Below are 15,603 nucleotides of genomic sequence, written 5' to 3'. Positions count from 1 at the left end.
TCCAGAGCTAGTGAATTTAAACGTGGTTTCACAAGAGGACTGTTAGGTCTTGGTGTATGTAAACAGTGTCATTTTAGTTTTAGAGGAAATAATATTCAAGAAAGTAGAGGAACATATGAATTTATTGGCAAACCCAAGTAAAATTGCCTCAAATGTACAGAAGAGAGAAACAGCAGATACAAAGGTGTGACCTTGTATATTTACAGAACCAGCACAATTACTTTTTTATTTATACAGTAGTTCCAAACTGCAAGAAAAAATGTGTTACCCTCCCACAATGAGCTCAGCAAGTCTCTCCCAGTGTTCAGTATACAGCAGATGAGTAATAACCCTGTATTCACACTCTTTATTTGAGTTGTCTCACAGTCAGAACTTAGTCTCACAGCAAGACATGAGGGAGTAAAACCAGGTTACTGATGCCTTCTCTACAGAGCTCTGTGGATTGAATTATCATTGAGTGTTAACATGCAGTTCAATAGGAGCCCATATGAAACATGTTCTTTCTGCTCAAGTGCAGCAAAGAGGTGTCACTGACATACTGGATGCAACTGGTTACACATTAGTTGATATAAATAGTTATCAGTAGATAGATGCTGGCCTCACATTAGAGGGGCCTCACATCAGACCCTCACACCCAGGCACTTGCATAACCGCATCAAGTTTACTGCACTCTGAACCTGCATGTCACTAATAAATAAAAACCTGCAACACATTTAAAACAGGACAAACAAATGATTGTGCAAGAAATATTAAAAAGCAGAAAAAAAAACCCCTGTAAGACTGGACAAGATAAGACCTGTTGAGAGGTCAATAACGTTTAGCTTCACAATGACAGTAGTCTCGAGATGATTAAATAGAAAATAAAAACAGTAGTTAGCTGTAAAAGACGTAAATGAGAGACTTTGAATAACCCTGTGATTTAAGAGAATTTGCTTCACCTCAGTTGCAAATATATAAAAAGAAACAATTCTCACATGGTGTTTCAGCAAAAACAAATAAGCTACCATGTTTATCTTCCTATACAACATTTACATGGTTGAACCGTCTCCCACACACATACATTGCTTCTGTGTTTCTGTCACCAAATTTTACTGATGTATTGTTTTTTTCTGAATGTGACGTAAAAAATATTTGTTGACATTTACCATCAAACTATGATAATTCTCTTTTTCATTTGCCATGAGAGTTGAAAAGTTAGTAGAAAAACGACTCAAATGATTATAAACACACTACAGTGATTAATACAGTATTATCACATTAACCATTAGGTCACATTTAGGAAAAATTGTTAAACTACAAACTCTTAGCATATAAAGGACCTTGTGCTTCAGGCAGTTAGAACTGCAGACATTTTTTTAAATAAATCCTGTCTTGAAACAGACACACTTTATCACCCTATACACTGAAATGTAATGTGTTTCACAAAAACATCTCCATTCAACAAATGGAGCAACTGGAGACCTTAAGAGATATTGTGCCAAGAGGATTATTTAAGGTGTTTGGACAATGTTTGGATCTAAACACATTATTGCTATCAAATCTAATGCAAATTAAAGTTTTCACTTGCATCTTATTACTTTGAGAAAGGATCCTGGTACCTTAGACTATGGAGGCTTGTATTCCAAGTACAGACCACACCAAGGGACTTCACAAATCAGTGCCAAGACAGGAGGCTCTAATATGCACTTATTAATGGCTGTATTAAAATACTGTATTAAAGGTTTGAGAATGTTGTTTACCAGCTTCCAACAGCAATCCTTTCAACACCTTCCAAATGGATACCACATCAAAAAAGAATAAAAATCAGGTTTATGTACAAGTGCATGAGAAAAAGGACAAAGACCTTCAACAGAAGTGAAAAGTATAATTTCCAGGAGCACTCCCAGGTGATGGGAGAGGCAGGACCCATAATGCAATAGTGGTGGATTTATGCAAACAGCTTTGTTTCAAAAAACCCATTGCTCTGGCAGTCAGCAGTTCTAATGGCTGCATCAGTACTTTGCCTAATTGTAGATTCAAACTCAACCAATCGAATCAGAACTGAAGCACAACACTACAAGATCTCCTTAGTTCCCCTCAACCGTGCATTAGTCCCAAGACGCTTCTGTACATTCATTATACTTCACAGATGAGTGCCGCAGACTCTTCGTCTGCTCGCTGAGGCCAACGTTCAGACTAGAGGGTGAAAGGAAGAAGTAGCTGGAGACAAGAGAGATACAGGAACAACAGCCTGCCACCAGGTGGACTGGAAACCTGTTGCTGAATTGCGTGACAGGTTGCGCCAGCTATTCAAGTAGGTCCTGTGCAAAGAGAAGAAAACAGCATACCAATGAAGTCAGAACCTGACACAGCAGAGCAAACAGATCATGTTTACACACACACACCTAACTCCTTTACTCAAGTGACCTGGTTAAAAGTCTTTTCAGGTTAATGCTGGAACATTAAAATACAAAGTCATCTGATACTGAAAGCCCAGCTGCAGTTCATAACACCTTCTTAGACTGGATAACATATGGTTGTAAATGTAGTTTTGAGTTTTGAGTACAAAGCTGTCCCCTCCCCCACTCCGGATTCCATCTGATCATTCAATATATTGCATTGGCTGTTAATAGCATATCACAGGTACTGGTATGTAAGTCGACCGATGAGTACCAAAGAAATTGCAATGCCAGAGATGCAGTGTGTTTCAGGTAATTTAGACACTTTGTGGGTTTTCAGCCTAATCTTTGAAGGAGACCTTAAACCCATGTTTATATATTGGCCTGTATATGAGGAGGTTAAATATGTCCACTGTACCTCATCTGAGTCATCGTGAAACACTATCTTCCCATTCTGTGCGTGGTTGGTCTCAAGTGGGTCGTCTACCTCAGCAGCAGCATTGTCCTCAGCGTGTTGCTGCAGCACAGAGTACCTGTGAACCAGGAACCTGAAGGCACATCCACAACAATGTCAGGTCACTTAAAGGTTCAGTTAGTAAGATTTAAGTGAAAGGGATCTATATAAAATAATTCCAGTGATGTTTCAACTAGTGTGTAATCACCTAAATTGTATAGATTGTTGTTTTCTTTACCCTAGAATATTTACAACTGAGCCAAAAGATTCTTTCCCTGGTAATGTTCTTCAATAGAAAGGTTTTGGTTAAGAACCGGACTATGAATATAAGCAGAGAGAAGCACTAACCTGCCGCCACAGACATATTTCTTGACAAAGACGACTCCTGCAGCAATGCTCAGTAACATGATGATGACGATCGTTACCACAATGGGAACAGACTTGGAGGAGTGTATGTCGATCTGTTAAAAAAAAAACAAGATAAACATGTTGGGATGAGAAAGGGTTATACAGTAACAGATAAACTGAAGACAAAGGTTGTGATTAAATCTATATTTATAACATTTTCAAGAAGCAGAAATACTGACCAGAAGTTCTGGGCCGACCAGGTCACTCACACACCTCTTACTGAGGTCGATCTCTTTACGCTCAGGCATCTTCCCTCCCTCACACTTATCTCCGGGGATCTTCCTGTAGCTGTGGACCAAGAGCAAATCAGTCAGTGTTGATATTATTATTATTATTATTATTATTATTATTACCCAGTGGGAGGGATGACAGTTGACTGATAAATAGATTTCCATTCACATCAGTTCAACAGGAAAACCATTAAACCATAATAATAATAATAATATTGTTAATAATAATATTATCCTCTTATCAAATTTTATTTTCAATCATTTTAATTAATTCTACGATAAAATTAAATAAGTCAAAAATAGTTGTTTCCTAATTATTGAGTTTTAACTTTGCTCAATACAACAACCTGCCTGTTCTACATAATTGTTTTAACTGAATTCTTCAGCTACAGCATAAACAATACTGATTTTCTGAGTCAGTGTGTGTTTGAAATTGTTTACCAAACGTTTTTCTATTCTGGTCAGCCTTCTCTCTTTCACAACAAAAACATGAGACTCATCCTCAGTCTCATTTACTTCCTCTTCCTGTTCTCTAAACGACAGATACTTCCTTATTCTCGTCACCCGTCTTCTCTAAATCAGACAAACACAAAGGACAGCCCTCCGTCACTTTCTCTAACAGAACATATGCCAGAGTTGGTGGCCTTTCGTAAAGTGTTGTACACTTTTAACATTAACCTTTTATTAATACCGTTACTTGGGTTAGACTGGTAGAGACACAACATTGTGTTTTTTCCACCAATCACGTAAAACCTCACAAACAGAAACCGAAGCGTCGGAAGTGGGAAGCACATCACACAACAAAAGAAAGCACCATTGACACAAGTGACAGTGTTACAGTTGTTACACTTTCATATCTTTAACTTCAGTCCCTCTTTCAAACTCAACAGCGACTGAATGACTTGTCAGTGTTGCATCTTGTACGATACCAAGAAATGTTTTTATCACTGTTTTTCCCGAGATGTAGAAAACAATAAGTACGTAAAAGTTCATGGCTATTAACTCGTCAACGCCCACAAGTTCAATGCTCATCATAATGTAGTTCTGGAAAAGGTGCAGTATCACGTCTACTGCCAAAATAAAGAGGAAGCAGAAGAAGAAGAAGAAATGAGTGTTGTCCCTGGTGTCATGTTTCCATTACTGCAGTCACCTGCAGAGCCATTTGACCTGGGAGTGAATGCTGATGGTATCTATTCCCATTGCAGGCAAAAGCCAGATGTTGGTGGGTGGTAAAACAAGTGAGGCTACAGAAATCTGTCTTACCCACTAGTCTGCAGCTGCTCCTCTTTCCCGTGCAGACAGAACTCCAGTACTTTTCCTTTCAGGTCTGGCTGCTCCACACACTCTGAGCTGTTCTCCTGACGGTAGTATCCAAAATCACTGCAACAAGCACATATTTAGACTTGTTACTGTAACTATCCAGTTGTTTGATTCATTTTTACCCAAAGGAAAAATCCATTCCAGGATACTTTCACAATCCTTTTGATATTGTGTACCCAGTAAGATACTATCCACAGCAGCTCTACCGTCAGCAAAAACAATTACAGCCTATTGTTGTTTCTACTTCAGCAGACAGAGTTGTTATCAGTCACCAAAAACAAATTTAATTCTAACATTATCCAGTGACGTCTAATCACATGTAACAGAGTAGTTGAGTTTTACACAATTCTTACCACAGGAAGTCATCCAGGGTGCATGGACACGGGGTCGGCTGAGTGTTGACCTGGTAATCTCGTCCGTTCCAGCAAACAGAGTCCTTTCTGAGACGCAGGTACTTCTCTTTGTAGCCCAGGTTGCAACCATCATTGGGATCACTGATGTCGTCTGAGTGGGCCAACCACTGCACGTAGTCCTTATCGTCACCTAGCAACATTAGCATTTTGCACTCTGTTCACATATAATCTCAAAATATGACAAAATATTTCCAATTCTACTAAAAGAAGTTTGAAAATCGTGTCACTCACAGTCTCTGGTGAGAAGATCCCTGAAGTCGATGGTGATGGAGATCCAGTACTGGCTGAGGAGGGAGTCTCTGTAGCCCCAGATACTGACGTTCATAGATCGAGCTCCCGGCTCTGATGCCAGCCCAGTGAAGTAGATGGGATCATCGGTGAAGTTGTACACACCCCAGCACTGTCCTTCATCTGTGGAAAACCTGTCAAAACATCAGAAATGAACAAACATCAGCCTTAAAAAACAGAAAGGAGAATCTCATGGCTACAGTGTATGCAGATCACAAGGCTGACCTTAAGTGTACTATTGCCTTTATATTGTATTGATCTAAATGAAGACAGAGGCTTGGCACATGAGAACTTGCGATGAAACCAGTGCATAAAATAAAACTATACTACATCATCTATCTATTTCATGATTCCAGGAATCTCTGTCTGTCTGTATGTGGAACTCAGATCTTAATGCCTTCACACGGAAGTTTAGTATAAATTTGGTGCGATGTGGGAACATGATGCGTTCAATTTCAATATCATTTGAATAAACAGTTGAGCGACAACTGCAACAACAACAACTCCTTAGTTCTGGGCTCTGCGCACTGAGCTTCACTGAATTTTGAATAAACACGTGTAGCTGTAGCTTCAGGGTTCTGTGGAGTCCAGCAGCTGGTTGTTACTCACTTACTGCAGTTCACTTTTACAGTGTCAGAAAACTAGCATCTCCACAGGCCAAGCAAACAGCACATTCTGAAAAGACAGGTTTAGAACAGGCACTGCACAAGTCCTGCTAACCCAGATGAGCTTCCTGTTGTCTGTAAAACTTGTTTGCACTGTACTCACACAAGCTATTTGAAGCATTTGCATTTTTCAGACTTAACAACTTCTGAGCTTATCAGTCAGACCTTCACATTATTTAAAACACTTTTGTTCATGTGAAGTGAGTAAGCAAAAGTTGCCTGCTGCTGTTCAAAGATATGTAAAGATAACAAAACATAGATGTTAAGACGGTGGGCGGAGCTGTGGGACCAAACTGTAGGTAGCTGAGAGGGAGATGACAGCTACTCAGAGCCACAGTGGGCTGTGCTGCCTGCTCCACTGGGCTGATCACCACCAAACATCCACATTTACTTTTCTCTCTCTCTGATGTTTTGTTTCTTTTTCATTGAGCCAGGAGCTGAATTTGTGTAGTGTCGCACTGAGAAAAGTCCCAGATCTCAGATGGCCACTCCGCCATTGTTTTTCCCAGACTAGTGAATTATTCTTCTGGGAATCTTTGAAACCCTTGTTTAAACAGTGCTTAAGATCTTACTTTCTTCTTTTTTCTCTTAAACACTTCACAATAGTAAAATGAATAATAGTTTAACACCATTTAGCTACTTCAGATTCAGGAACTTTATTTATTAGTCATTTTGCATACTGGCTCACTGTCACAATGTCATGGCTTACTGAGACATGAGAGTTTTGTCTGCTATAGCATGTCAAAATGTTCGATGTACTAGAAGTTTAAATTAAATTCAGCAGAATAGAAAAGTAAATTCAGGCTTCGACTAGCATCAACGCCTCTATTCTTTATACATTCTTTAAGACCCTTTCTTGAAATTTTCCTGAGGGGCTAAATATCAGAACTCAAATGTCAGTTGCTCCACATATTTTCTCTAACTTTTCCTGCCAGCCCTCTCGTAAAATATCAAGAAAATATCTAAGTGAGCCCATTTGAGAAAAATTAATTAGGAAAAATGGGTAGTTGTGTTCATGATGTTTCTAACATGCAAATATCTCATAGAGGAACCATATATGTAAAAGATGCAGCTGAAGATGTCAATTTGGAAAGACAACAATATTTGAGAGATTTTGGTGACAAATAAATGTGATTTCCACAACGATAGAAGCCCTGTTCTGCTTCCTGCACGCTCTACCCAGCTGCCAACCCTCGCCTGAATGTTTTGGATATTTTCCTGCAGCTGTGAACGACTCGGACTCTGACAGCTGCGGTCTTTATATATGAAAGACAATCTCCAAACCCAATTCTCCAGATATTTTCCAAAGTTCATATCTGAAAACAGCTTAATATTGTAACTCACTTGATCTTGCTTATAGGTTGAGTGAGGCTGTGCTCCACAGCCACCAGGAGCCCTCCGGAGTCCAGAATGGCGTAGTGATGAGGTCCATTGAGGGCCTTTATCCATGTATACCCTCCATCATCCGACACATACACATCAGGCTTCATCACTGAGATGGCATCACCAACGCTCCCTGATGAAAAATGTTTATCCAGATATATAACTCCCAGATTATCTCTCACACAAAAAAGCGTACATATTCAGTGTGAAAGCTCTGAACTGAGATTTACCATGAGCTAAGATGAGACCCACAGCATTTGGTTCACTCAGAGGCAGCATGGGGACATTCAGCCTCATAGCAGTGCTGTAGGCTGCATGGATGTGGAGACTGCACTGTGGGCATAAAAAAAAAAATCAGCATTTGGTATCTGGATATTTTTAGGACCAACACTGTGTAGTATTTGGCTTTTTAAACTGAATTCATCATACCAAACAATCAGTTCAATCGTTTTCAACAAGGCTGATCAAGTCATCTGATCAGCCTTGTTTTCTCTCAAGACAAATCAGTTTCCGCTTTTTATCTTTACCTTTTCTGGGTCCTTGGCAGTAGCGTCACACTTGCTGTTGGCAGGTTTCCTCAAGGGAACCCACTCCCCTCCCTGATCAAATGACACCACAGACTGCACAGAGTCCCCTGGGACGACGAGAAAAGAATGAATCTTAATCATTCAGCCGAGTCTGCTATCCACAGACAGTGTGTGCAAATAAAGTTTCAGTTCAGTGTCTCAATATTAAACAAAATTATTTTTACACACTTATAACAACATATAAAAATCTCTAACTTAGTGTTTTGTGCTGTTGTTTCATTGTATAACTGTGTGCTGTGCTCTTTGTCACGCTCTTGCTTTTTCCCTTCCTGTCTCTGTTTCTCTCCCTCCCTCTCTCAATTGGCAGCACTGAGGGAAATCCCGCGACGCCGGTGTGCCATCAAAACTTTTATAAGCTGATTGCAGACATGTACTGGACTCTGCAGTTCCTCCATATTTTCTCAAGAGGTGGTGCATGTGTGATAGCAAATGATCGAGTAAGACGCTCCACAGTTTCTACGGACTTCTTTCGCCTGGCATCACAGTATAAAGTCCGTAGAAATCAGGTAGTTGTGTGAAAGGGAAACTTTGGGTAAACTCTGCAGCCAATTCTCCAGATTTAACCCGGAGGCAATGGAAACGGCTATCAAGATTTACCACCCTCACAGGCAGCCAGCCCTCGTCATAACTTCGACAGTAGGCGTGTATGTTCCAGTTCCTCAGCAGACATGGAGACTTAAGTCTTCTCTTTCCCTCAGGCTCTGTTGCACACAGGAGTGAACTGTTTGCTCTCGTGCATGCATCCATCACCCACCCACCTCTGCATGTGTAAATACCACCCAGAGAGTAATTCTGAGAGAAAACCTCTACAGGTAAGCGAGAGTACGCAAGGCAAGTATCAGACCCAATAAAAATGTAACCCCAGAATGTTCATGTGGAGAAGTGAGAAAAAGAGCCAATTAAAATAAAACAAATTAGAGAGAAAATACAAATAACAGCAGTAGACATGATGGAGTTAAGATCTAGATGGTGATGTGAGACATTTCTATTCAAGTGTCAGCCAGCCGCTTCAGTCAGACAGCACATCTAACACTGAACAGCTAATTAAATATTTACCTAACGCCCTCACTCCAGTGTGTAATGGAGAAATCATATCTGTGTGTGTTTCTAAGGGAATCTGAGCACATGCATGTGTTGCTATTCCTTTATCAAAACACGGACACATGTGTAGAGCTACCTTCAGCCAGGACACTGGTGACATAAACTCCGCGCAGGGAGGTGATCTTGGTGAAGTCTGTGTCACCCCCTGTTTTGGTATAAAGGTGCCGCTCCAGTGACTTGGAGTAAACGGTGCCCCGGTCATCTGATACATAAATGGTGCCAAAGCCTGTATCTGTAAACAGATTAAAATACAAAGAGGATCACACATACTGCAGATTCATTCAGACCAAGGGTCAGTGGCTGATAGGAAAGAATGTACTAATAATAATAAGTAAAATAATGAATAATGAGGTACTTGAATGAAAACACAAATATCTGAGTGAGGCACTCTGTGGTTTCTACAGACTTTATCTGCCTGACCTCCGTCTGCTGCACCTCTCACCTGAATCATGCAGAGGATTTGTGCAGCGAACCTCCCACTGTGTTGTGCATGTGTGAAAGGCAAACTACATGTAAACTAACCACAGGTCATGTCTGAAAATGGCTTTAATAACATGTTTAACTGTGCTCTCTACAGGGACAAACACACTGTGCTTCTGAAAATATCATTACAGCTTTGTTGTACAATTAAAGCGTGGAGTTGCAGCATGGACTGACCTCCCGGCTCGTCAACATGCATGAAGACCATTTCATCGTTCGCTGCCAAGATGGAGTAGAATTGCTCGTGGCCAACAGGGGGCAGCTGGGCCATGTTCCAGGTCTCGCCCTGGTCCACTGACACGTGGATCATCCGCAGGGTCCCCTGCAGAGAAAGAGGCGGTAAAGAAATAAAAAGTGAGGCAGAGAACAGGGATCAGAAAATGAACAGTTTAGAGTGTAATTACCTCATACTAATTGTCTTTACTGAATTCATAAAATGAATTTCCAAACATCTATAACTATTATAGCATACCATGTAAACGAGATAATAGATATGTTTACTTTAAACCATACATGGAGACAGGACAAATATTACATTTACAAAGTTCAGACGGACGCTTTTTCTTAAAAATGATTTGGATGCTCTGTAAACTGACCTTGCCCGTCATCACAGAGGCAAAGATGAAGCGGCCACCCACGCCAAACGAGTAGATCTTACTGGCGATAGACTTGATGGTTTTACCATAGTCTGAAGTCCTTCTCAGTTCCAGCATTCCCTGATCACCTGACATAGAACAATTGTGAAAATGTATGCAAATTTACAAGTGTAACCAAAAATTACATGAGGATTAAAAGTCTAAATGATGAATATAAGCATATAGATGTATATATCTGGTGTTTCATCTGGTTAGAATCATCTATTTTATCAATAGCGTTTGTCATATAAATTCTTCCAATCCAGCAGTTAATCAATGAAAATAGAGGTGTTAATGAAAAAATTATCTTTTAAACTGTCTACAAAATGTAAAATTGTTTTAATACATTATATTTCATGTGCTCTTCCTCTGTGGTCTACAATTACAGACAAAATTGGCTTTAAAGAATCACTTACTGCAGGATCCGTTGAGGCTGGCTGTAAAGAAGATGGTGTTTTTTCTTCCCCTAGAATCAGCGAGGATAGTACCGAGAATTTCAGTGCACAGAGTCAAGGAACAGCAAAATAGATGTCGATTGTTTTGTTGATGAGAATGTGACAGCTTCCATGTCCACACATTTCAATAAACAACAGAGTATGGCTGAGAAACTTTCCTGCAACGAGGATTTTTCACACATTCTCAGTTTACTACTGTAATGTTGTTAGTTTTGCTAAGTCGTGAAAGTAAGCACCACATGACATGGCTAATCGAGCACAACCACCAAGCAGACATGCCCTTCTTAACTATGTACTTTCTTTGCAGTGTTGTGTTTTCGGTTGTTAATTACACAGTGAAGCCTGTTCAGACTCTTTTGGAGCGGCATAAAAGGGTTATGTATCTGGAAGGGTTATGTATCTGTTTGATACATACAGTTTTATCAGACACTGTGAACCGCTTTAAAAGTGAAACTAAAGATATTTTGAGATCCAAAGGTTACCAGGCAACACATACCAGGAAGTGCCTCTAAAAAAAAACAATATTGCTTTGAGGGCTTGGCTATTCAAACAGTCAGTGAGTTTACAGTCTTATGCGTATATATTTTGTAAAGGCGTTGCAAGAATAAAAGTCTTGGAAATAAAAAATTGTAAACATGTCTTGCATGGCAAATACATATTCATTAAAATTAGTGAAGGAGAGTAAAGCAGAATTGAGAGTCAAAAAATATACTCTGCTTTGTCCATTAGTAAAGCACCTGTAATGATTACAAAACAGGTGACAAATAAAACAATTAAGTGGAGTCACATGAATCAATAGTCACCAGATCTCAAGATCTATGGGAGATTATGAACAAATGAGGGCACCTCTTTTGGAAGAATGTAGTTCGTCCACATTGAGACTTGAAGGAACAATGCCAAGGTGCACTGAGGTTGCTCAAGCTGCATGGCAGCAACATGGCAACACATACTGTTGGTGTATCTTTCATTTGTCACCTGTCTGTAGCTTGTTGGAAGGAATTAAAACTAAAGACAATAAAAGCTGACTTAGGTATCAAGTCAATTTTAGAAATCTTTTGTATGGTGTACCATTACTCCTCCCTACGCTCACTGAATAGATATTTCCCTGAGACACGGACTCCTGAGGATACTGAATAACAAGTGTTAGTTCACTGCGCACTAAGGTGACTAAGGTGCATCTGTTTGTCTTGTCTCTCACCATTTAGCCAGACACACTGTGTCGTCAACCTTTTTCCAGTTACTGCCAAAATCTTCAGACAGCCACAATTCATTCTGAGGATGAAAAAAAGGAGGTTAATTCCCAGCTCATGCACAATAAAACCAATGTTTACTTAGGTTAGATGGAACTTGGTTTTCTAGAGGTGCTCATAAACACCAAGGCCATTTTAATAAAGGTACTTTGTGCAAACACACAGAGAGAATGGTTGACCAATGGGAGGCCTTTTGCTTCAAGGAAGTGAGATGTTGCTTAAGTGGTTTTACAACAGTCCTCTAAAAAGGTCACCTGCCCTCTTAAGTTTATGACTAATTACTGAATACTGCTTATCTTAAATCCACACATACAAACCTGGAATTTATATTCTTCCTATGCTATTCTCTCTGTGAGGTAACTCATAGCCACACATGTACCTCCTGAACAAAATGCAGATCTTTTAACATTCACTTACTTTGTTGCTGAGGACGAGCAGCACATTGGAATTTTCAGGGTTGTATGTGATCTGCATCAGGGGGAGGAAGGGCAGGTCCCTGTGGGTGAAACTTTCCCCAGAGTCATTAGAGGTAAAGATTCGAGACCCGTGACCTCCAGACACATCGCCTGTCAGGATCACCTGAAATTCAGAGTCCAGAAATCAGACTGATGAGACCACAAGCAAATCTTTACAGTGGTCAATATGGTGCAGACTTACTCAGGACGTGACTTACTTTGCCTTTGCCTGAGTTCTCAGGGCTGATAGCAATACCAAACTCTGATCTGATGAAAGTGTTGTTGATGAGTTTGGTGACATCCTGGAATGACTTCCCATAGTTCTCACTGGTAGGGAAATAGTTGCAGCCAAATCAAATGCAAACCAGATTAAATTATGTACTTTTTTGAAACCAGTGATGTCATGTGACTTACCTTCGATAGAGTTTGGACTGCCCGAGTCTTATCATGAAGAACGGCACCTGAAAAGTTGTCAATGCCAGGATGACCTGCCAAAGAGAGAAGGTTCAGCTGGAGAAAAGTGGAGCACGGATCATTTATTAATGTGCAAGACACCCAGATGTGAGGGAACCTATCATAGAATCTAAGCATGCAGGCTACCCTGTCGATTTCAACAAGTTCACTCAGAAATCTGGGTAAGAAACATTTTTCCTACTCATGTCACAGTGGAACATGTTGGGTGGTACTCACCCCTGAGCCATCTCCAACCCAGGCCAGGGACACCGAGCCACTCAGGTCATTGAAGGTATACTGTGAGAAAGATATGGTTATGTATGAAAAATAAATTAAAAGACACACATCAACAATCACAGTACTGATAAATAAAAAAAACACTATGATAACAAGAGGAAAAATGGACCAACTGACTACACATTTATAAACTGCACTCAAAGGCTATTTGTGTAATTGTCCTCCAAACTGTATTTGCTTTGACTAGCATCGTGTTTCCTCATGTCACATGTTTAATCATAGATGGTGAAGTGTAAAAACTACTATCTGGAGTTCTGAATACAACTACTGAACACGATCTTAAAGTCAAGAATCATACTAAAATTTTCAGATGAAGACCTGTGGCCTGAGGTAAAATTCACAAATCCTGAAATTCCAGTCAGTGGCCTCTAATTCTGCAGCTGTGTGGACGTTCACAAACTGTTTTCAGACAAGTCTCTTTCAGCAGCTCGGGCTGTAAGCAGCTCTAGTGCCGATGGGACCTGCAACAGCAACCTGGGGGGAATGACAGGGCTGAGCCTCTAGGAATTCTGTCAACTTTAGGTTACTAAGGCTAAGTATACAAAGACTATAATGCAAAGTTGATCACGTGGCTGCAAGGAGCTAGGCAAATTTACAGCACAGGGCTCTGTCAGCTTCCTGGTTGCTTTAAGGAAAGCAGTGGTCTTTTTTCTTGCCTTCACTTCCTTAGTAAAAACTGTGGAATCAGATGAGACCAAATTCAGACTTCTCCTCAGGATTTAAGTGCGAGTTACATCAAATACACTGTACCCTCTGTTTCCTAATCGACTGGCTGCTTGCTAACTGCTCTCACTACCGAACAAACATAGCTTTTAATTAGAAAATAACCACCGCACAGCCAGTCACATGGATCCTTCCCTCCCTGGGCCAATTTTCCAGTAAACCCTGGTACAGCTTCACTCTCCAATCAGGCAGACACAGAGAGAGCTGCATGCTTGACAAGAATGAGATATAGGTCATGGCCACTTGTGCTGGTTCCTAAAGTATGAGGGGAAACAGGCATTGTTACAGTCTTTTCTATAGTGTATGTCACTGCACCAAATATTAAAGACAAGAATCTGGGCAGCCTTGATGTGGCAATCATCAGAAAGACAAGAAGCATCCTTCAATGGGCTTTTAGAGCTTGGAGAGAGGTGTCAGGAAACGTCTGAACTTAGACTCATGCTCAGGATCTGGACAATGACAGGCCTACAGGAGGGAATCTAAATCTACAGTGTAACATCCTCCATCCTCCAGAGCTTCTGGGCTGAATGGAAAACAGCCCATCATCAGTAGCTATGGGATCCTGGAGGATGATCGGGGCCTGTACCTGGTCGACACCTGCGCGTCGTCTCCTCTCGCCTCATTAAACTGTCAGACGTGCGAAGTGTAACAGGACCCGCAGGTAAACTTACACGGTGGGTGTTTTCCGCTAACTTGGTTTCGTATCCTTGGAGAGCTTTACAGGAGTCGCCCTGCTCGGTGCTCCGGCGTTTGATCTTGTGATGCGGCGGAGCGCTCAGCCCGAAGGGCGGGCGTCGTTCAGCCAGCCTCGCCGGACTCCTCGCGAAGCGCGCTCGCCCGTAGGTTTCGGCTCTCGGCAGAAAATCTGAACCGGCTGCGAGGAGAGAAGCCGACAACAGCAGGACACAGCGCAGCAGCTGAAGTCCCATCTTCGTCCCAGGTGGCACCGGCAGAGATGAAATGGAGAAGAAGAAGAAGGCGAAAAACAACACGGGGAAGCGGGTGTTTATTTATCCGGTGGGAAGTGAAGGTCGCTACAGCTCCACCGCCGCGGATGACATCAACAAAAACACCGCTCCTGACACCGACTGTTTCTGGCTCTGCAAACACGGAGCGCCCTCGCTGCTCCGGGTAACTCCGCCCGGCAGGAGCGAAAAAATACCAACACGGGAAACAAGGAAACGCGAGTTTGGAGAATGAAACGAGTTTGAAGCCGGTTATTCGAGCTGCAACTCCGCAAACAACATGATCCACTGTGACCATCAAGCAGATTGCGTCTGCACATCCGTGATAGTCGGTGCGGACACCTGGCGATGCGATTGGCTGCTCCTATATCGTGGTCCACCTATTCGCTTTTCTGATTGGGTACATCCTGGAAAGGCGGTGCCCAAACAGAGGAGCCTGCATAATGAGCTGTCAGTGGCTGTCAGGATAGGTTGAGTGATACTATCATTAACTCCATCCAGTTTCACTAGTGTGTCATTTAAATCAAATTATCAGAATGGTTGTCTTCTTTACCCTAGAATAGACCTTTTACATCAGGAGTCGGTCCTCTCTACGGAGGCCGCCGTGTTTTTTACATTAGTCCAAACTGGACAAACTAAACACCTTTTGAGTTTCAATGACAA

At 41.3% G+C, this 15,603-nt stretch overlaps 1 protein-coding gene across 1 annotated transcript; it reads right to left on the bottom strand.

Moving 5' to 3' along the window:
- Positions 1–104: 104 nt before the first annotated feature.
- Positions 105–15,341, bottom strand: sort1b (sortilin 1b). Its single transcript, XM_020089200.2, has 20 exons — positions 14,647–15,341; positions 13,193–13,252; positions 12,917–12,990; positions 12,721–12,829; positions 12,465–12,626; positions 11,996–12,069; positions 10,759–10,808; positions 10,304–10,431; positions 9,885–10,029; positions 9,304–9,459; positions 8,067–8,173; positions 7,770–7,872; positions 7,501–7,672; positions 5,435–5,625; positions 5,144–5,333; positions 4,734–4,850; positions 3,420–3,528; positions 3,181–3,293; positions 2,797–2,926; positions 105–2,300 (listed from the first exon to the last, which is right to left on the bottom strand). Exons 1-20 carry the CDS (start codon positions 14,902–14,904, stop codon positions 2,286–2,288), a joined length of 2,463 nt encoding a protein of 820 aa, XP_019944759.2. The 5' UTR covers positions 14,905–15,341; the 3' UTR covers positions 105–2,285.
- Between the last annotated feature and the right edge of the window lie 262 nt (positions 15,342–15,603).

The sequence above is a fragment of the Paralichthys olivaceus genome, chromosome 6 (genome assembly GCF_024713975.1).
Source record: "Paralichthys olivaceus isolate ysfri-2021 chromosome 6, ASM2471397v2, whole genome shotgun sequence".
Lineage (NCBI taxonomy): Eukaryota > Metazoa > Chordata > Actinopteri > Pleuronectiformes > Paralichthyidae > Paralichthys > Paralichthys olivaceus.
Note: the sequence above shows the minus strand (reverse complement) of the source record. Positions and strands in the feature narration are given on the sequence as shown.

Coding starts and splice junctions, on each gene's coding strand:
- sort1b (XM_020089200.2), bottom strand. CDS start 14,904: ATGGGACTTCAGCTGCTGCGCTGTGTCCTGCTGTTGTCGGCTTCTCTC. Junction 13,253..14,646: donor TAGCGGAAAACACCCACCGT/GTAAGTTTACCT, acceptor TCTTTCTCACAG/TATACCTTCAATGACCTGAG. Junction 12,830..12,916: donor CAGTCCAAACTCTATCGAAG/GTAAGTCACATG, acceptor TTTCCCTACCAG/TGAGAACTATGGGAAGTCAT.